At 42.0% G+C, this 23,702-nt stretch overlaps 1 protein-coding gene across 1 annotated transcript; it reads left to right on the forward strand.

Annotated features, from left to right (window-relative positions):
- Positions 1 to 393: 393 nt before the first annotated feature.
- rrh (retinal pigment epithelium-derived rhodopsin homolog) lies at positions 394 to 19,859 on the forward strand. Its single transcript, XM_084044153.1, has 7 exons — positions 394 to 727; positions 5,778 to 5,968; positions 9,953 to 10,052; positions 11,843 to 11,996; positions 12,945 to 13,113; positions 17,047 to 17,225; positions 19,060 to 19,859. Exons 1-7 carry the CDS (start codon positions 625 to 627, stop codon positions 19,169 to 19,171), a joined length of 1,008 nt encoding a protein of 335 aa, XP_083900279.1. The 5' UTR covers positions 394 to 624; the 3' UTR covers positions 19,172 to 19,859.
- The last annotated feature ends 3,843 nt before the right edge of the window (positions 19,860 to 23,702 follow it).

The raw sequence follows: 23,702 nt of genomic DNA on the forward strand, positions 1-23,702 counted from the left end.
CACCTTCGCTGTAACTCCGAGTGTACAAATGGTTTAGTTCCATTTGTACACTCAGAGTTACAGACCCATAAGGGTCCATTTGGGACCCATGTTTGGTCCCCAGACCCCACGTTGAGAAACACAGTCCTAATCCTCAGCACACAAATCCTACCTCCCCCTATTTGGAAGCCCCCGAAACCCACGTTTTAGGACCACCCAGTACCATTCAGTAATAATACTGACAGATTAGTTTCTTAGTTCGCCTTGTGTTCCACGCTATTTTAGCTATTTTAGCTTTTCATTTTGGGTTTTTTTAAGGCTGCAAAGTTAGGTGATATTTATTTACAGTGATATGTTTTGCTTGATGTTAGTTTTGCTTAAACCTTTCTGGACTAAAGTTCCTCTCATGTATTTTCACAATTTTAGCTTTTAATTTTGAGTTTTTATGAGACCACAAACTTCATTTTGGGTGACATTTCTTCGTTCTCTGCAATATTTCTTCGTTTGGGGTGATATTTCTTCATTGTTGGCGATATTTCTCCGTTTGGGGTGAGATTTCTACATTTTCTGCGGAATTTGGGGTGGTATTTCTTCATTTTGGGTGCAATTGTTGCTTGACGTTTTGCTTAGAAAACGTTACTAAAAATGGGTTTTGACTCTGGAGTGAACATGTCCGTACCGTACGGAGGGAAGAGTGCCTTCACACAAATGGAACACAACATAGTGGCTGGATACCTCATCACCGCAGGTGAGACATGTACTACATTAAGTTATTTTCATTTGTTAAAAGCGAAGTGTTAAATAGCTCTATATTGTGATAGGAATCATTGCTATACACAGTAGAGCAATGGTTCCCAAACGTTTTAGTTCAAGACCCAAAAGAGAAATGTTAGCCCGGGACTCACACTAGTGAAAATAGCAGATCTACAAGCTCACAACGTGTCGCTTTGTGCCACAATGTGAGCTTGTAGATCTGCTATTTTCACGACTTCTTAAAAGGTTCCCTGGCTAATAAGCCAAACATGCCTTAATTTTTGATGATTTTAAAATTTAGTTTTGATGCTCATATTAACCTTAGGAAATATGAAGTTGTTTTTTATTAACCCATTAAGACCTGGAACTGTGTCATTTTTAGGGTTGAGCTAAAAAGCATTATTTTACACTTTGGGCTATTCAAAAATAGCAGATATACACGCTCGAGTGCCGCGCTACGAGCTTGTAGATCTGCTATTTTTGAAAATTCGTGAAAATGTGTGCAAATCTTTATTAGACAGTGATCATTTTAAACAAAAAAAAATTATGTATTTATATATATAAATATAAATATATTATATTTATATTTATGTTTTTAATAAAGGAAACAGAAAAACAATGGGATATTTTCTCGCGACCCAGAAAAAAAACACTGTTTGGGAAAACAGTAAAAGAGCAAAATTGTGGTACTGCTACTTTTACTCAGCTAGAAGATAAATCAGAGTAGCTGCATTTTTCCACCACTGCATTTCATAATGATTAAATGCTGTGATGTTTTGTTTGTTTTGTTAAAAGGTTAAAGCTCTACATTGTGATAATAATCATTGTTATAGAGTTCAGGGACAAGGGTCTTCCTCTCTCTGCCATTCTTTAACAAACTGAAAATACATGTTCAGATGGGTTAATTTCATCCAATCAAGAGAGAAGCCATTTATCAACTTCAATTGTCTATCTAGTGTTCCAGTTCCAATTGTGTCTGCTCATGTCTTTGGTGTCATCACTTCCAATTTCACTTGTTCATCCTGTATCCTGTCCGAGTTCTCTCTCCTGATTGGATCAAACTGGTATCCCGACCTGAACATTTATTTTCTGTTTATTAAAGAGCTGGAGAGACATGGAGACCCCTGTTACTGAACAAACACTCTATAGCACTACATTTCAAACAGTGGCCCATGTTAGGGTTGCAGACCTTTTTTTTCTGGGTCCTAAGTAAATGTCACATCGTTTTTCCATTTCCTACATTTAAAACATATTTCTTCAAAAGCAATTAATAAATGAAATAAAATCTAATCATTTCCATAATTTTTGTTTTTTTAGTTTAAAAGGATCCATATTAGCCTGGTAAAGCCCCTCCCTCAAATGGAAATGAGATATCCGGAGGGAGGGGCTTTACCAGGCTAAATAAATATGCCTTAATTATAATTGCCCTCTATAACTAAAATAAAACATTTTACTTGGGTAAAAATATTAAAGTATTGGCATTAAAATATACTTAAAAGCAAGTAGGCTATGTTGCAACATTATGTTTATTTTCATTTGACCCCAAAATGTTTGGAGTGGTTCTCAAACATTTTCATGCCAAATGTATACATAATTGGCTGTGGTCCCCCATTTGAAAATATATAATGCCAGGGACCCCCATTAGAGATTTTTTTTTCTCCCCTTTTTTTGAAAATAGTAGATCCACCAGCTCACAGTGCGTTGAGAGCTTGTAGATCGGCTTTTTTTGAATAATCATTTTTTTTTAATTATTTTGGCTTAAATGTTTCAACTGTTCCACTTTTTGCTGGGGACCTCCTGGATTCCCTTCAAGGATCCAGGGACCCCACTTTGGGGTCTGGTCTAGGCACTTCGTGCCGCGTTGTGAGCTTGTGGATCTGCTATTTTCGCAACTAACAGTGATCCAGATAGTATGTAGTTCAGTGGCTCCCAACCTTTTCTGGATCAGCGCCTACTTGGAAATCTACATCCTTTATTGTAATGATCGATCAATCGATTGTGTTGGGGTTAATGGATCAATTAAACAATTAAACATTTTAATAATCACAATGACATTTAGTTTATTATAATTGCTTTAAATACCGATGTTAATGTTTTATTATCATTTGCCAATTATTTTGGGAACCACTTGCGATATCCTCACGGCCCACCAGAAGGCCCCATCCTACAGGTTAGGAATCACTGATCTAGGGACAGATCTAAATTCATTGAATGACGAGCCAACATCAAAGAAAACCAGCACTGACACACCTACTCTCTCTGCTCTGAAAACCAATCCTGATACCATCCCATATGAAGGACCACCCCTGAAATCTTTCATCGGTTCTGCAATGTTATTATTGTCTCCGCCAGGCCGAAAGGCATATGGCGAGAGAGTATGTTTTACCCTCCGTCCGTCCGTGTGTGTGTCCGTGTGTCCGCGTGTGTGTCCGTCCGTCCTGTCCGTGTGTTAGCAGCTAATCTCTGGCACCGTTGGCCCGGTCGCTGCGAAACTGTGCACACACACTCCCTGGATGCCAATTCAGAACCTCTGCCTCAAATTTTTCACATGGGCCAGTTATAGCGCCACCTGGAGGCCGATTTGTGCAAACCCCATTTTTTTTACATTACTCCTACAGATTTTATCCAAACGTCATGCAAATCAGTACACAGTATCTCTATAGTCATGTGATCAACACAGATCTGTCCCATTTCCCATATTTCATCCTCATTGGCTAAGGTTCGCTAACAAAATTTACAGGATTGGTCAGTTTTGAACAAAATGCCTCAAATCATGAACGCAGCTTGCGATTTCCGGGTGCAATACGTTAGTCTGACAGACCGTTCCTCCGACAGCGCATGCCTCCGACGTTTACTATACTAACCCTATACCAACCCCGAACCCTAACCCTAACCGCACGCGGATGCCACATAGTCGGAGTAATGGTCTGTCGGACTAACGTATGCCCCCCGCGATTTCCGTGAAATTTCACAAACACATTCCCACTAGGCCAAGGAAGAAATGCCACCCTTTTTCACATTGGCCTGTTATAGCGCCACCAGCAGGTCTAATTTAGCAAAACACATTTTTGGAACAAAATGCCTCAAATCATGAATGCAGTGTCCGATTGCCGTGAATGACCTAAGAATAAATGGCACCCTTTTCACATTGGCCTATTATAGCGCCACCAGGAGGCCACAATAACGTACCTGACCTGGCGGAGACCTGTGCTCCGAGGAGCACTTTTTCTAGTTAAACATCTGAATTATTTCCACCCTGTTTCCGACCATTCACTGAATTTAGAAATCTCACACATTTCCATAGGTTATCTATCTCTGATCGTCTGGCTAAATGCGAAACTTGCACTGATCCTATTATAAATAAAGGAAACCTCTGACCGTCAGTCTGTCAGTCTGTCTAATCCGCATTTTCATCCTCAGTGGGTTGAGCATTTGATCTGAACTTTCACACTTGCATTGACCATTAGCATATGCAGACAGTGCCAAAGCCAGTTTTTAACTTTCCAGAAATCTAAGCTGTTTGTTAGCGTTTTTGCGTAAATACTGGCGATTCGGAGCGATTTGGCCTATGGGATCTGTCGTCATAGTTACAGCCTCGCTGTAACCATAGCCTTTAAGGGCCTGTGTCCACACACACACACTGTGTTCTATGAGCGGGAGGGCGCTTTGGATATCATCTCCAGTAGCACTAGCACGCAGATTGGTACGTGCACTGTTCGAATCCAGGTTGTGTTATTAGCACACATAGCTTGGCTGAAACAGCATGAACATGGTTGTGGATGGCAACGATTCCACGTCGGGTCGTAAATGACCGGGTTGTGACACACACACACCACACCACACTCCAGCAGGATTAAATCTCCAAAACGTTAAATATGCATACCAAAAGTGTGTATTGTGGGACACTGATCAAGGCCAAGACACAGATAGGCAGGGTACAAGCCCAATAAAGGGTGTTTATTGAAAGCTTGGCTCAGAGAGCATTGTTTCTACTTTTCTTTGTCAAAATAATAAATCATAAGGTAAGTCACACAACACAGGTTCTTCCCGGGGTCGGGGGTTTTCCATTCACATTCCATGCATTTTAGTGCGTTCCACAGGTTGCCTACACAATAAAAGAAACATTCTTTTAGTTCTCAAATTCACACACAATGTCATTAACGGTGTAGGGAATTTAGTGGAGGTTCTCACTTACCACCCGAAGCACCCGTCCATTCACCAGGAGAGCCAGTGGAGACTGAGGCAGAGCGGCTGTGTTTTAATGATTGTGGACCACACCTAGCCAGTCACCGCAGGTGTACGGAGTTGTGGCTGATTCATGATGAGGACCTGGCCTCTCTCTGCCTCTGTCCCACTGCTCCTGCCTGGTGAGGTGCCTACCTGTCAGGCGGTGTTCTAGTGAGACTCCACAGTATATTCTTTAAGAAGAAGATGGGGGTCCGCGGCCAAATACAAGTCATGTAAATGTGAGGGTCCCTCACTTGAAAATGTTTGAGAATCACTACTCTGGCATACAGATTGGTTCAAATATATATATTTTTCATTTAAATTGTTACTAGGGGGCCACCAAATCTTTGTGTGATAGGAACTTTTCTTTTACACTAACCACTTGAACCCTAGAATTCCTATTCTGTGGGGAACATTAGCCGAAAATAGCAGATGTACAAACACATGCACACCGCGCTGCGAAACGTTGTGTGCTTGTAGATCAGCTATTTTCGTAAAAAATGTCTGAAAATACACATTAAAACGAATCCGACATAAAAACTGAAAAGATAAGTAAATTAAACCAAAACTCATTAATTTAGACAACACTGGTGACAGTGCTGTCAAACAAGTCTATGAACATATCTATTAAATCTATGAAAATGTTTAATCTGCAACACTTATACAATATGTAGTGAGGGTCCCTGCTTCATCTCTCTCTCAGCTAAGGGGTCCTTGGCCTGAAAAACGTCAAAGACCCCTGCTCATATTGTATCTTTAAATGCTGTTGTATATCTTTTCAGACTGTGTGATTTCAGCTCGTCTTTTCCTTTGTTCAGGTGTCGTCAGTCTAGCCAGCAACATTGTGGTGTTGCTGATGTTTGTTAAATTCAAGGAGCTGCGTACAGCCACCAACGCCATCATCATCAACCTGGCCCTCACTGACATCGGGGTGGCAGGGATCGGATACCCCATGTCTGCTGCATCCGACCTGCACGGCAGCTGGAAGTTTGGATACGTGGGTTGCCAGGTGGGTGCAACGTGAGGGCCGCGTGTCGTTTAACCTAGTGGTTCTTCTGAAACTTTTTCATGTCAAGGACCCCCAAAATGTTACGTATTTGGCTGCAGACCCCTATCTCAAAATATGTTGTTCCAGGGACCCCCCAGAAGCAAAGATTTGAGTTACAAATGTTCGCTTTAAAAAATGTACATTCAAAGATTTGCACACATTTTCACAATTTTTCAAAAATAGCAGATCTACAAGCTCGTAGCGCGGCACTCGGTGCCGCGCTACGAGCTTGTAGATCTGCTATTTTTGAATAGCCAAAGTATAAAATAACCACTATATTGTTGCTAACCACTATATTGTTGCTATTGGGTGGAAAACGTGTATGTCCAAAAGCGTTTATTTTTTTATTGTTATTTAAAAGATATTTAAAAGTAGTGAAAATAGCCAGTCTACACGCTCACTTGTGAGTGTCTATTTTCAGTACTTGCGTGTGACACTATGACGAAGTGGAGCATGAACCCAGTAAAAACGGGAAAGCTTCTGTGTCATTTTAGATTTCAGCTATGTATATAGCAACACAAGTTTTTCAGGAAACTCTTATGATTTAGAACAGTGGTTTAGTGGAGGGGGAGCACAAGGGAGAGATGCTCCTCCATTTATAAGAATAGGAGTTGGGTGTTAGTCAATTGTTTTCATATTATATATATATACACAAACAGTAGACAGACAGACAAAAAGACAAAAGCTACCTCTCTGGAGGTTGTGGGTTCGAATCCACCGTGGTGCATGCGGCTTTGTCGAGCGTCTATATACGAACACAATAGGCTCTATGCACAGCCGCCATATTGGAGAGAAATTGGGCCTCTTCCTTACTTCCTTCACAGGTGTTACCAATGATACTAATGAAGGCTCTGTTCTGTTCTGGTCAAACAGAGTCAGGGTACTGATATTGTTGCATGTTGGCTCACTGGAAACACTCTGCTACACCAGTGGGTCTCAACGTGTGGTCCAGGGACCCTCTTGGTTCCTTGAGCGGGTTCCAAATGTCCCCTTACGGATGGCTAACTCTGAGAGTGTACAAATGGAACCAAATGGACCCGTAAAGGTCCATTTGGTTCCATTTGTACACTCTCAGAGTTATGAGAAGTAACTAGCACTAGCACAATGAGAACCATTGTGCTACACTAAATGGAACAGAGCCTTAATAAGTATCATTGGTAACACCTGTTAAGGAAGTAGGGAAGGGGCCCAATTTCTTTCCAATATGGCTGCTGTGCATGGAGCCTATTGGCCCGTGTTTCGGGGGAAGGAAGCCGGGTGGGGAGGGTGCTATTTGTAACTGTGCATACTCCTGGCGGAGCCTGTCAGCAGGGAGTGTTGGGCGGGAGGGAGAGGAGTATAGGAGGAAGGCGCTACGTCCTGCCAGCGAGGAGCAGGACTCCTCACTGGTGAGTCAGTAAGATAACAGCAGTGCCATGCAGTGACAACACACAGAAATATGTGTGGGGAGGAATTAATTGGCATAACGACAAAATTGGGGAGAAAAAAGAAAATGTGTGCAAATCTTTGAATATAAATATACTACATTTTAAAATAAAATAAAATCTTTGCTTCTGGGGGGGTCCCTGTAACAACATATTTTGAGATGGGGGTCTGCGGAAAAATACAATCATTTTGGGGGGGTCCTTGACATGAAAAAAGTGCCACGCTACAAGCTTGTAGATCTGCTATTTTTTAATAGCATAAATTAAGTATAAAATAATGGTTTTAACTAAAAATCTAAAAATGTACACATGCTCCTGGATTGAATGGGTTAAAAGCAGAACAACAGCACATGAACATATGTGACAGAAGTAAATCATGGTTTGCTACAAATGTAGATTATTTCAGATTATTGGCTGTTCGTTACTTCACAGTTATTTGAACCATGTGACTTTAATCTGGCCTCAGACCTTGAGCTCACAAACCATGAAACCATTCGTTTCATTTGAGCCTTCTGATTGGACACAGTTTTCATTGTTCAATGCCAAAGTTGCCATTGTTTATTTACTGCATGGCTCTCAAAGTGGGGTCCCTGGACCCCAGGGGTCCTTGAGGTGGTCCCCGGGGGTCCCCAATTTAACCACTTTAACCATACTTGAAATATACATCGACCATTTGAAAATAGCAGCTCTACGGCGCGTTGTGAGCTTTTAGATCTGATATTTTCAAAAAGATTGTGAAAAAATGTGGAACATTAAGCATGTTTTGGAAACATTTTAACAACACAAATCTTGTACGGGAGCACAACCTATTTTCAGATAGGTGTCCCTGGACAAATACATTCATTTGGGGGGTCCTTGACATGAAAATGTTTCAGAACCACTGGTGTAGGAGATGGTTGTGCGTGAAAATCCCCGTAGATCAGCATTTTCTGAAATACTCAGACCAGCCTGTTTGGCATCAACAACCATGATGCCACGTTCAAACTCACCTCAATCACCTTTCTTCCCAAGAGGCTCTATTCACAGCAGCCATATTATCACTTCCTTCACAGGTGTTACCAATGATACTAATGAAGGCTCTGTTCCATTTAGTGTAGCACAGTGGTTTCCACGACCCCCATAACTCTGAGAGTGTACAAATGTACATTATACAACAGGTAGTTCCGACCAAGCAATCTGATTGGTTGAAATAGCTTTCTAGCCGTGCTTCAAACCAGCATCATAGCACGGGCCTAATCACATTAATAAATCACTCCGCAGTGCAGTCCAGTCCGCACCTGATTAGACCATTATATGGCACAGCTGTGCTGTGAAGTCACTCTGTCCCACGGTAGGAAAACAAACAGACAGTAGCCTGACCCACCGCCGCCACCGGAGAACAAACAGCTATGCAAAATGGACTATGTTGTTAATTTGGTGGATTTACGGTTGATCAATGGTTAGAAGGTTATAAATATCCTCCTGTGTAAAGTAAAATGACTCCCATTTCGTTAACAGTCCAGTAGGCTATATGCTCCGTCGTACGACCGTGTCACGCGGCCAAAATAGCCGATCTACAAGTTCACAACGCGTCGCCATCGCGACGCGTTGTCAGCTTGTAGATCAGTTATTTTGGCCGCGTGACACGGTCGTACGACGGAGCATATAGCCTACTGGAATTCATTCCACTGCGCAAGCATTGATAGCTCAGCTGTGTTGATGAGACGGCGCCTCAAACTCAAAGCGCTGCTACAGGGACTATTTAATGTCTCAGTCAAAAACTCTTCTCTTTACAGGGAAACGGACAATAGCGAAACATTTTTATTATTAATTGCCCCACAATATGAATACATTTGGATGTGTTTTGTTGGTAACTGTTGTATAATCGCAATATTACACTCGAGGGTGTGCTTTACCTTACATTATTGGCACTTCAGTGATGCTGGCGGAACTCGGCTGGCGCCTCGTTCCTGACCGCATCACTGTCGTGCCAATAATGACGGTAAAGCACACCCTCTCGTGTAATATTGCTTAATTTCACTCTCAGAGTTACACACCCTTTAAGGGGCCATTTGGGAGTGTTTCCAGTGAGCCAACATGCACAATATCAGCACCCTGACTCTGTTTGACCAGAATGGAACAGAGCCTTCATTAGTATCATTGGTAACACCTGTGAATGTCTTCATAATATGGCTGCTGTGAATAGAGCCTATTCTGATGCTTGCTTTGAACTGCAGCAGATCGTCTTGACCATGTGTCTGCGCATGGGTGTCGGTCCACACACACACACACACGCACGCACGCACGCACGCACGCACACACCATGTTTATTATCAAACTATGCTGTAAAAATGTACGATCAAAAGCAGAGACATGGATCCCCTCAATCCCATCCATTCAATCCTGTGAACGTTTTCTAAAACAGATGTATTCATATCACTGCAGTTTTACCAAATAATGATTGTTTTTGTGCATGTTGTAGATCTATGCAGCTCTGAACATCTTCTTTATAATGATTGTCTTTGTGCATGTTGTTTTGTAGATCTATGCAGCTCTGAACATCTTCTTTGGAATGGCCAGTATCGGCCTGCTGACCGTGGTGGCCATTGACCGCTACCTGAGCATCTGCAGACCAGACATAGGTACTGTACCTGAATACTTTCCGTGTGACTTCATCACTATCACTATTATGGCCATTATGAAACCTTCCAGAACCTGTGAAGTTAGATCTAGAAAAGTGTGCTCCTCAGAGCGCAGGTCTTCCACCAGGTCGGGTTGCCTAGCCAAGGGCCCACAGATTTTGGATGACAGTCATAGCCAATTGGAATGGAATCTGAACAAAAATCACGATTTGTGTGAGTTTTGGGCAAAATCTGTAGGAGTAGTAGCAAAAAGTATGTTTTGAAAAACAAGTGCTGTCGCCTCCATGAAAAAGTAATAGCAATTAAAAAAAAATATATATATATTTGTTTGTCTCATATTCATACTGTGTGTCAAGCCTCCTTCCTTGAGGATTTCAGCTGGGATGTTATCAGGTCCAGTTTTTTTTTGGTTTTTAGTGTTTTGATTACATGCAGGACACACACACACACACACACACACACACACACACACGCACACACACGCACGCGCACACACATACCCTCCTGCTCCCTTTGTCCCATCATACACAACATCCACTATAATAGTGCATTTCTTCAAATGTCTTTTATAGTGAACATTTGTTTCAATTTGAGGACATTTCACATTTACACGAATAGTCAGTGACAGTGTGTCAATCGATATTTTAATTTACGATTTAATTAGTTTGCATAATTTCCTTCTCTAATCAGTACAGTTCAGCTGTAACATTAATCCTATTGGTGTGTGAATGTGGGAAAAGTGGGGACGCTGGCGTCGACTGTTCGCCGCTCCACCTCCCAATGTCCCCTCCCTGTATGTATGAATGAATGAACCATTGTAAAGCGCTTTGAGTAAGTTTGAGTACTTAGAAAAGCGCCATAAAAATGCAATTATTATTATTATTATTATTATTAATGTTACGTAAACGTTCTGCAAACTGTGCAAAGTTTGGCAAACTCTTTACTTCTACCTACATAATAATGAATGATAAATAACCCATAGTAGTCCATACCCACGGATGTACACCCTATGCATACTTTTGGGTTATGTGCTCGGTGTGCATAGTTTAACTTTTGGAGAGGAGCGCTGCTAATTGCGTCCTGTTGGCGTGTGGTGTGTGTGACAACCCGACGTCGATTCTTTACCACAACCATGAGAAGTCCATGTTGTTGTTTCAGCTAAGCTATTCATGCTAATAACACGACGCTCATGCAAACATTGCGTGTTTCAATCTGCGTGCGAGTGCATATGGACATAATATCCAAAGTGCCCGCATGGCTCCTAAATCAAACTCCTTTATAACTATGTAGCTCTGATATGTTCTGCCGTTCTGTGTGTGTGTGTGTGTGTGTGTGTGTGTGTGTGTGTGTGTGTGTGTGTGTGTGTGTGTGTGTGTGTGTGTGTGTGTGTGTGTGTGTGTGTGTGTGTGTGTGTGTCTGTGTGTGTGTGTGTGTGTATTGCAGCCCTAAAGGTGGGGACCGTAACCGTGACAACAGAGCCTATAGCCGCGCATGCACAGTAACTCTGAAGCTCAGCTGCTTACAGTTGGACAGAGTTCACAAAAACGCAAATAAACAGCTTAAATTTGGGGATAGTGAAAAAATTGACTTTGTCATTCTTCATATGCTACTGGTCAATGCCCGTGTATAAGTTTAGATCAATTTCTCAACCCATTTTGGAGAAAAATGCGGAACAGACAGAAGGACAGACAGAGGTTTCTTCATTTTATAGTAGGATAATGATTAATATCCCAGATCAGAAGATGACAGTATGCATACATACTAATACATACTAAATATTCATATTCCAGGTCAGAAGATGACAGTGCGGTCCTATGCACTGCTCATGGTATCAGCATGGATCAATGCAGTGTTCTGGTCTGCCATGCCTGTTGTAGGCTGGGCAGGCTACGCCCCCGACCCCACCGGAGCTACCTGCACCATCGACTGGAGGAATAATGATATGTGAGTTATTATAATTATCATTTTTTAAACTTTTTCTTTTAATAGCCAAAGTAGAAAATGGCACTGAACTGGTTAAACTGATTTGTATGCTATATTAGCACATTTAGCTTTTATAACCAGTAACCACTGGCCTAATGCTCCATTCACATTGCCCAGCTTCTAAGGGTGACCATGTGTGTTTGTCCATCCTTATGAGCACGGCATAAACAGCTGCAGCTGATTGCAGCACAAAGATGCAACCCATCCTGCTACACTAATTGGCGCATGGAGCCGTGGAGTGCGGAGTCACTTATTTATTTGCACAAATATTACTCAACATTCTGGCTACAACAATAGCTGCTTTCCATACTTACATACTACATACAGAGTAGTACTGCCTGAATACTAGCGCCCAACAAAACATAAAATATAGTTGTACCGTATTGAAATGGACTAGTACCGTCTGAATACCAACGCCCACACATCAAATAGAGTAGTACCGTCTGAAAGTCCGCGCACACTCAAACAGATTAGTACTGCCTGAATACCAGCACACACTCATCAAACAACAAAAAAAGGTTTGAAAATCTACAAAAACTACAGCATGCGATTGTGTTATTAACAGCGATAGTGTGTCATTAACAGTGATAGTGTGGTTGTCTTCAACAGGTCATTCATCAGCTACACCATGGCAGTGATAGTGTGGCTCTGTTCAACAGGTCATTCGTCAGCTACACCATGGCAGTGATAGTGTGGTTGTGTTCAACAGGTCATTCGTCAGCTACACCATGGCAGTGATAGTGTGGCTCTGTTCAACAGGTCATTCGTCAGCTACACCATGGCAGTGATAGTGTGGTTCTGTTCAACAGGTCCTTCGTCAGCTACACCATGGCAGTGATAGTGTGGTTCTGTTCAACAGGTCATTCGTCAGCTACACCATGGCAGTGATAGTGTGGTTCTGTTCAACAGGTCATTCGTCAGCTACACCATGGCAGTGATAGCGGTGAACTTTGTGCTTCCTCTGTCAGTGATGTTCTACTGTTACTACAACGTCTCTGTCACCATGCAGAGGTTCAGAGCCTCCAACTGCCTGGACACCCTCAACATGGACTGGTCTGACCAGATGGATGTCACCAAGGTAAGCAATGCTATTACACTGTTATTACAATGTTGTAACAACTGTCTGGACACCGTCCACATGGACTATGGTCTGACCAGATGGACGTCATTAAGGTAAACACATACACACTACCACACCCATGTATCCGGTATGTATCATGTATCTGGCTCATGTATCAGTCGGGTATAGAGAATGGACCTCCAGTGAGAATCAAGTACAACTTGACTGTTACTGTTTGTCCCATCAGAGGGCTGTTTGGTTGTGCAGCAGTATAAAAGACAAACACAAAAAAGTAAGAATGAATGAATACATAAATAAATCATACTGTAGATGAAAGAGATACATGATCAACATGCGGTTTCCTTTTTTGTAATTCTGTCCAAATCTTTCTTTTCATTTTTCTTTCTTTTTCTTTTTCACTGACTTCACTATGTACACACTCTGCTCAGCTTTGACTCTGAGTGACAGAAATCAGTCTACCTCCTGTGTTTCATTACGGCTGTTTGCTCTGACACCTGAATTAAATGATGCTTGTTAAGAGACTGTTGGCTTGATAATAACATTGATCGTTAATTTGGATCAGCTGTGTGGTGGGCAGAGGTGGAAGAAGTACTCACATTTGTTACTTAAAGGGATAGTTCACCCCCACAATGACTTTTTTTCATATCGATTACTCACCCCATGGAGACTCATGGATATTCTTTTTGTTTTTGTCACATTCCTAAGCCAATAATTTGATGACCGGCAGCAGTTCCAGTAGGAGACACGTAGAGTCTCCTTTGTATCTCCTACCGGAACCGCTGCCTGCCGGTCCGCTGGTCATCAAATTATTGGCTTAGGGGCAAATGCGACAAAGAAAAAAATATCCATGAATTCAAATCTCCATGGGGTGACTAATCGATAGAAAAAAGTTTTTGTATTGATTTTTTGGGTGAACTATCCCTTTAAGTAAACGCATCAATAACACAATGTAGAAATACTCTGTTACAGTTCAAGTCTGGTTGCGAACGCGGAAGGAGGCGTGGCGCCTCCGCCCAAGTGGAGCCTACTATGGAACTCTGCTCGGCTTGTGTGTGTGTGTGTGTGTGTGTCTGTGTGCAGTGCACTGCCTGGGTGCGGCCAACAGAGTGCGCCAGAGTGCAGCTACAGTCAAAACACACACTCACACACACACACACACACACACAATATTTTCGAGCTGCGTTCGCTTCCAGCGTTCGCGCGTCTTACTTGTATTAAAAATGTACTTGAGTAAAAGTACAAAATTATTGGCATTAAAATATACTTTAAGTACCAAATGTTAAATTACTCATAACGCAGCATGTCCAATTTCACAAGTTATCAAAATGGATCAAATCTTTTGAAAATAGCAGATCTTCAAGCTCACAACGCATCACAAAGTGACGTGTTGTAGAGCTTGTAGATCTGCTTTTTTCAAATAGACGAAATATATAGGCGAAGTATAGCGCTGTAGTGGTTAATGTATGTTTTGTAATAAGTAAAGTACTTCATAATAAGTAAAAGTATCAATACTGCAATGTTGAAATACAAGAAATAAATGCAGAAATAAATAAATGAAATATAAATAAATAAAAGTACGGAATTCAAAATGAGTGAAAAGTAAGCTTTGCATGTCGGCTATTTTCAAAGGGTTACAAAAAGTTTGAAATATTTTTTAAAACATTTTAATGCCCCATATCTTGTATGGGGGTCCCTGGCACAACATATTTTCAGATGGGGGTCCACGGAACCACTGGTCTATAGAGCATCGCAGTTGCGCAGAATCCGGGTGCCGGAAGTAAATACTCAATGCATTTATCCCATTGACTTTTCCAAAAATATTTATATCAATGAATTTAAGCCTAGAATCAAGCCATCCAGGATTCTGGTGAATCATGACCATAGAACCTTTTTTTCTGTGATTTTTTAAATTTTATATTTAATGATATGATATACTATGTTTAATAAATACCCTTTGTTTTGCCGTTTTCAAAAAAGTTTTTTCACAGAATCAAACGTTTTATGGTCATGATTCACCAGGATCCTGGATAGCTTGATTCTAGGCTTAAATTAATTTATATAAATATTTTCGGAAAAGTCAATGGGAAAAATGCATTGAGTGTTTACTTCCAGCAACTGGAAGTGGGCGGGAACTGCGACGCTCTATAGAATATTATTATTAGGGCCCGAGCACTCGCAGTAGTGCGAAGCCCTATTGAAACCGCAATGATTCCGCTTCCGCTTCCCGATAAGGAATCGCGTTTTTGAGGGGCAATACGTACTCCAAAAGTTATGCAACATTGCACACACATTACCAGTGGCGAAAAATGACGTATTAAAAAAAAAATAAAAGTGGGCGTGGCCTAATGGCTCAATAGCGCCCCCTACAAAACGTTGTGCTTCAAGCCCGACAATACGGTTTCACCTACACGTATAAAAATCGGTACACACCTGTATCATGTCCCAACTTACAAAAAAGTCTCTTGGAGCAATGACCAAAACCAAACAGGAAGTCGGCCATTTTTAATTGATAGTGGCGTTTTGGTGCATTTCACGCCATTTTCACGCGTTGTACTTTAATGAACTCCTCCTTGGCAGATTATCGGATCCGCCTCAAATTCACTCAGAGTACACAAAAGACGTTAACGATGAAAAGTTATCAAAAGCTAGAGTTTTCGTAAAACGGCGTGACCGTGGCAAAGCGTCAAACTTCAACGCCAAACAGGAAGTGAGAATAGCCGATCTACAATTCCTATTGGCTGGGCTTTAAACAGCCATAACTTCGGTTCGCAGCATGCTACTGAGTAGAAATTTGGTATTTGGACTAAGACCACCAATAGGGACGAGCTGTGATATCTGAAGCTCCGCCCCCTCTGTCTTCCTATTGGCCGGCCTTTAAACAGCCATAACTTCGGTTCGCAGCATGCTACCGAGTCCAAATTTGGTATGTGGACTAAGACCACCAATAGGGACGAGCTGTAATTTCTGAAGCTCCGCCCCCTTTGTCTTCTTATTGGCTGGCCTTTAAACAGCTATAACTCCAGATGGCAGCATGCTACAGAGTCCAAAATGTATGGGTGGACTTTTTTTTTCCCAACTTTTTTTTTTCTTTTTTTTTTTTTAACTTTTTTTTTTCAACCTTTTCTCTATTCAAACTTTTCTTTTTTTTTTTGGTTTCGGTTAATTTGCTTAAGCCATGTAGCCTTAAAGGCTTGTATCTTGGACAGAACGTCGAGGGCCCGTTCATCGCTGCTTGCAGCTTTAACTCATTCAGTGCCACAAGACGTCAAAGACGACCCGTGGCCTGACGCCCCGTGCGCCACAAGGCGTCAAAGACGTCATAAAAAAAAAAAAAAAAAAAAAAAAATATATATATATATATTTTTTTTTTTTTTTTTTTTTTTTGAAAAACATGTTCAGAACCCAAGATATGATGATTTGAAGATTTGCTGCTCCATCCACTCCTTGTTTAACCTATAACTTAAAAAGGCTGTATCTCGCTTCCTAAGCACTTTTGAATTTTGGCTGTGGCACTCAGAGCCAAAATTCCATAAATAAGCTTGGCACTGAATGAGTTCATTATTATTATTATTATTATTATTATTATTATTATTATTATTATTATTATTATTATTATTATTATTATTATTATTATTATTACCCTTATCCTACTATAATTCTAGTAACCTCTGTCTGTCTGTCTGTCTGTAGTGGTGTCACTACCCGGTTCTCCTCAGTGGCTGGAGCAATTGCTCTGATTTTGCACACCCATTGACCATTACCATCTGAACTTAACTGTGAAGCCCGTTTTTCAATTTCATCAAATCTCAGCTTCTTATTAGCGTTTATGTGTCAAACAATGTCGCCTCCCGGGTTGCCAGATCATGTGCGCATATCCCCCCACGGATGCGTCGACCGGGTATGGTCTAGTTATTATTATTGTTGTTGCAGATGTCCATAGTGATGATCGTCATGTTCCTGGTGGCATGGTCTCCATACTCCATCGTGTGTTTGTGGGCCTCGTTTGGAGACCCTAAGACCATCCCCGCCCCAATGGCTATCATCGCCCCGCTGTTCGCCAAGTCCTCCACATTCTACAACCCCTGCATCTATGTTGTAGCCAATAAGAAGTGAGTGTCTATCAACTGCATCTATGTTGTAGCCAACAAGAAGTGGGTTTCTATAACCTGCATTTATGTAGTAGCCAATAACCCCTGCATCTATGTTGTAGCCAATAAGAAGTGAGTGTCTATCAACTGCATCTATGTTGTAGCCAATAAGAAGTGGGTTTCTATAACCTGCATTTATGTAGTAGCCAATAACCCCTGCATCTATGTTGTAGCTAATAAGAAGTGAGTGTCTATCAACTGCATCTATGTTGTAGCCAATAAGAAGTGGTTTTCTATAACCTGCATTTATGTAGTAGCCAATAACCCCTGCATTTATTTGGTGGCCAATAAGAAGTGAGTGTCTATCAACTGCATCTATGTAGTATTCAATAAGAAGTGGGTTTCTATAACCTGCATTTATGTAGTAGCCAATAACCCCTTCATCTATGTTGTAGCTAATAAGAAGTGAGTGTCTATCAACTGCATCTATGTTGTAGCCAATAAGAAGTGAGTGTCTATCAACTGCATCTATGTAGTATTCAATAACCCCTGCAGTTATGTTGTAGCCAGTAAGACGTCAGTTTATAACCCCTGCAATTATGTTGTTTGTGACGCTCCGACAATAAGAAGTGAGTTTCTCTAAACTGAATCTATGTTGTAGCCAATAAGAAGTGCGTTTCTATAACCTGCATTCATGTAGTAGCCAATAACCCCTGCAGTTATGTTGTAGCCAATAAGAAGTGAGTTTCTATCAACTGCATCTATGTAGTAACCAATAAGAAGTGGGTTTCTATAACCTGCATTTATGTAGCCAATAAGACGTGAGTCTAGCTATATAGTTCAACCATGTGCAACCAAAAGCCCACGTCCTCCTATAACGATCATATCCAGCAGTCCATTACAGCATGAGAGGACAGGGCTCGCTTGCTCTTGAAAATTTCTACAGCTATTGAATAGTACCTTCAGTTAAATCTCTCTCAAACTCAAGGAGACATAGAACTTTTTTTGTAATGTGTAGCCTTCTACTGATTCTGATAAAGGTGTTGAAGGCGTGGATTCTTGCCGAGTCGTCTTTTGTTAAGCAATGGCCCATTAATCACTGCACCTCTAAACAGAAATGTACATTACCGTTTGTGACGCTCAAACAGAATACTTCTGAAGAGACTTCACGGGGGCAAAGAGTTTCTCTTTTCTTTTTCTCTGCCTGTCTTTCAGCAGCGGGCAAGGGCTCAACTGGCCAGGCAACTGCCCGCTCTGCCCATCGCTGGCTACGCTTCCGCCAGTGTACTGTCTGTCCTGACCGACCATTAGTGTAATGATATTAACTACATTGGAGCCATTGGAACACAGGCTCTGTCCCCATTTTCTGAAAAGTCACAGTGGTTTCCACCCAGACAGCGACAATAGGCTCTATGCACAGCAGCCATATTATCACTTCCTTCACAGGTGTTACCAATGACTAATGAAGGCTCTGTTCCATTTAGTCTAGCACAGTGGTTTCCACGACCCCCATAACTCTGAGAGTGTACACATTTTGTACACTCTTGTACACATTTTGTACACAACATTTGTACACTCTCAGAGTTACACACCTAAGGGGCCATTTGGAAGCCCATGAGGGTCCCTGAACCCCAACTGTAGACCCACTGATGTAACAGAGTGTTTCACTTTCCAGTGGGCCAACATGCACAATATCAGCACCCTGACTCTGTTTGACCAGAATGGAACAGAGCCTTCATTAGTATCATTGGTAACACCTGTGAATGTCATCATAAAATGGCTGCTGTGAATAGAGCCTATATGACAGTTTTCAGTGTATGTGGAAGCTGACAGCGTTGTACCCCATCCTTGGCAGGTTCAGGAGAGCCATCACAGGCATGGTCCGATGTCAAACCAGACAGAGAATCACCATCAACAACCAGGTTCCCATGACAACAACTTCCTCCCAGCTTCCTCTGACCCAATGAGCAAAGACTGCCTCGAATGTCATATTTAATATCCACCCTAATAACTCTCACAAACCCACGACCACTTCAACCACTGAATACAATGAAAACATACGTGTCTGTGTTTTTGTTTGTTCTTGCAGTTTCAACTTCCTATCTCAAAAGTTTTATTGTATTGTTATTTTTTAATGTCATGCAAGGGAGACTTTCTGGGCCAGAATTCTGAGATTTTGTCTTACAATTGTATCGTTATAGACTCTGAGTTTGAAAGTCAGAATTGCAAGCGAGAGAGCTGTATTGGGCTGGTTTTCCCAAATGTCTCGCAGACCATTATAAGTGATACCATTATATAAGTAAGGCCATTGTAATTAGGACGATAATAATTAACCCATCAGATGAAAATAGCTTGCTATGACTAATTTAACCACGTGAACTCTCGTGTCCATATTCTGGGCATGTAATAATAGGCGAACATGTTCGGCAATGTTTGGCTGTTTCTCCATTAACCACTTAAGCCTTGTTTACTTTGGTATAGCATAGCCTATCTAACATACAATCTCACACGTTGCAGTGCGACGCGTTGTGAGCTATTTGCTTTTTCTCGTATAGCTAAATGCAAGCTAACAATGTGGCACAGTGTGACACACTATGAGCTTGTAAATGTTTTTTTTAGCCAAATGTTCATGTATTTCCCTTGAATGTTCCCCTGTTTTTTTTCGGAATATTTGGATGTTTTTTCAGAATGTTTTCTTATTTCTGCAGAATGTTCGCCTATTAGTGAAAACGCCCTGAATAGGTATGGTAGAATTCATGTAGTTAAATCTGTGTCATTTCATAACCCCCCCCCCCCACCCCAAAAAACTACACAGAAAATAGAATGACAAATGCAATCCTCTCTGGTGCCCCCTGGTGGTTCACAGACCATAACCTTGTATGTCCAAAACTGTGCCTTTTTTATGATTCCAAAAGTGATTTAAAATAGTGAAAATAGCAGATCTACAAGCTCACAATGCCTCACATCGGGTGTTGTGAACGTGAAGATCTGCTATTTTCACGACTTTCGTGCAACACACTTGTATGATGAAATAGGGCATTCATTAACAAAACAAAATTGAAACATGGAGATATGAGGTTTCTACCCGACAGCAACGATAGGTCTTGGGTTCGAATCCAACACCCGTCTTCACTCATGTGTCTCTGCTGTCTGCTCTCTCTCTGCTCTTGGTTTTCTGTCACTCTACACTGACAATATATGAAATAAAACTTAAATAAAAAAAGTTAAAAGTAAAAACGAAATGTCTCATTTTGTATAACAACACTGTTGGCTGGAAATTGATCCAATGGATCAGTGTAAATCTTGAAAAAAAATGTTTTAGTCCTAATCTTTTGAATTAAAATGAATTTGGTTTTATTCATATTTGAGTCATCTGAAACATTTTACTTTTAGTCTAGTTTTAGTCAACTAAATCTACAGTTGATTTAGTCGACTGAAATGTATATGTTGACGGGCCTTGATGGCGTCGTATTGCCAGTTTTATACTTAAAGGGTAAGACCACTTTGGTAGAGGTTTGGGTTGTGTAGTTACCTTGCCATGATGTAACTCCAAAGGTGGACAAGAAATCAAAAATAATTGCTCCATTGATTAGAAATTGATAATTCAAAATATGCTCCTCATTGACTTACATTGTACAGTAAAACAGCTCTCAAAGTCACTATTTTAACCCATAAATGAACCCAAACATAGCTGATTCACACAATATAGAACATCACCAAACCCAGTACTGTTTGTTTTTTTAATAAAAATGTCAACTTCCTGTTGATTTTACTATTTGAAGATCCGGATCCGGATCCGCCGATCCAGTCCAGGTTTTCTTTCTAATAAAAATAGCTAAATCAACAGGAAGTTGACATTTTTATTTAAAAAAAAAATAGTACTGGGTTTGGTGATGCTCTATATTGTCTGAATCGACTTTGTTTACATTCGTTTACGTGCTAAAAGAGTGACTTTGAGAGCTGTTTTACTGTACAATGTAAGTCAATGGGGAGCATATTTTGAATTATCAATTTCTAATCAATGCAGCAATTATTTTTCATTTCTTGACCACCTTTGGAGTTACATCATGGCAAGGTAACTACACAACCCAAACCTCTACCAAAGTGGTCTTGCCCTTTAACTGTGTGCTGAAAATAGCCGATCTACAAGCTCACAGCGCGTCAACGCTTGTAGATCGGCTATGTTTGTCTAAACATTAAATAACTTGCCTTATTTTACTGGATCTCTTCTCCACTAGTCCCTCCCTAACATTTAGTCTAGTTTGTATTTGTTGACAAAAAATGTTTTTGTCAAAGCAAAGCAAAGTTTGTTGTTTACCCAGGGTGTCGGACTAAGTACGAAACTTGTTTCCAGCCGGACCCTGCATGGAAGCCTTGCTCAAGGGCTATTCAACGGTGATTCATGATTGATGTGATGAATTGGGGAATCGAACTAGGGACCTTCCGGTATCAAGGCCGCCCCTCTAACCACTAGGCCACCGCTGCCACTAAAAATAAATCATCGTAGCTTAGTTTGTATTTAGTTTTTATCTAGCTTCTGTCAGTGAAAAAAGGTGGTCGTAGTTATTATTTAGTCACAAGCTCTCATCATTACTTGTCATTGGCTCAGTATTTATAGAACCAACCAACAGACTTAAGAACTGCAACATACCACCATCCAACGTTGAAAGGAGAGCAGCAGATCGAGACACCTGGCGTTCTTCCTGCCTCTCAGGTGTCTCCCACTTGGAGGCGAAGACATCCCTGAGATGCGCAGAGAAGCACAGTCGGCGGCATGAGCTCACTGCAAGGACTATCCAACCAGGGGCCTGTTCCTCAAAAGGGAATTAGAGCTTAAGCCTGGCTTTAACACCTATCCTGGCTTAATTTAGCCAGGATTAGGGCTGAATCGGTTCCTCAAAAGCTGAATTAGCTTGAAGATTAGTTTAGCCAGTTCACCCTGGCTAAGTTTAGCCATGACCCGATTCCTCAAAAGAGAATTGAAGCAAGCCTACCTTAGTTACCATGGCAATTTAGCTGTGAAGTTAGCCTGGTCAGGAGCAGGCTAACAGCCAAGCTTACTTAATCCAGTGCCTTGTTCTTCAAGTTTTTCCACAGTTAATTCGACACATGTGTTTGAATATGGACTCATTTTAATGACCTTGCATTCAAATAAAATGAAATAAATACAATCAGATAATATAGCTGCAAGCAGCAATGAGCGGTTTCGAGAAAACTGGCAGAGTGGCAGACTGGCAGACTGGCAGACTGGCAGACTGGCAGACTGTGACAGAGTGGCAGACTGGCAGACTGTGACAGAGTGGCAGACTGGCAGACTGGAAGACAATGACAGAGTGGCAGACTGGCAGACTGGCAGACTGTGACAGACTGTGGCAGACTGGCAGACTGGCAGACTGGCAGACAGACAGACTGTGGCAGACTGGCAGACAGACAGACAGACAGACAGACAGACAGACAGACAGACAGACAGACAGACAGACAGACAGACAGACAGACAGACAGTGACAGAGTGGCAGACTGGCAGACTGTGCTGGCAGACTGGCAGACTGTGACAGAGTGGCAGACTGGCAGACTGTGACAGAGTGGCAGACTAGCAGACTGTGACAGAGTGGCAGACTGGCAGACTGTGACAGAGTGGCAGACTGGCAGACAGACATACTCTGACAGAGTGGCAGACTGGCAGACTGGCAGACAGACAGACAGTGACAGAGTGGCAGACTGGCAGACTGTGACAGAGTGGCAGACTGTGACAGAGTGGCAGACTGTGACAGAGTGGCAGACTGGCAGACAGACATACTCTGACAGAGTGGCAGACTGGCAGACTGGCAGACAGACAGACAGTGACAGACTGGCAGACTGGCAGACTGTGACAGAGTGGCAGACTGGCAGACTGGCAGACAGACAGACTGTGGCAGACTGGCAGACAGACAGACAGACAGACAGACAGACAGACAGTGACAGAGTGGCAGACTGGCAGACTGTGACAGAGTGGCAGACTGGCAGACTGTGACAGAGTGGCAGACTGGCAGACTGGCAGACTGTGACAGAGTGGCAGACTGGCAGACTGGCAGACTGTGACAGAGTGGCAGACAGACAGACAGACAGACAGACAGACAGACAGACAGACAGACAGACAGACAGACAGACAGACAGACAGACAGACAGACAGACAGACAGACAGACAGACAGACTGTGACAGAGTGGCAGAGTGGCAGACTGGCAGACAGACAGACAGACAGTGACAGAGTGGCAGACTGGCAGACTGTGACAGAGTGGCAGACTGGCAGACTGGCAGACAGACAGACTGTGGCAGACTGGCAGACTGGCAGACAGACAGACAGACAGACAGACAGACAGACAGACAGACAGACAGACAGACAGTGACAGAGTGGCAGACTGGCAGACAGACAGACAGACAGACAGACAGACAGACTGTGACAGAGTGGCAGACTGGCAGACTGGCAGACTGGCAGACAGACAGACAGTGACAGAGTGGCA

Source organism: Gymnoscopelus microlampas (genome assembly GCF_963454915.1).
Source record: "Gymnoscopelus microlampas genome assembly, chromosome: 20".
Classification (NCBI taxonomy): domain Eukaryota; kingdom Metazoa; phylum Chordata; class Actinopteri; order Myctophiformes; family Myctophidae; genus Gymnoscopelus; species Gymnoscopelus microlampas.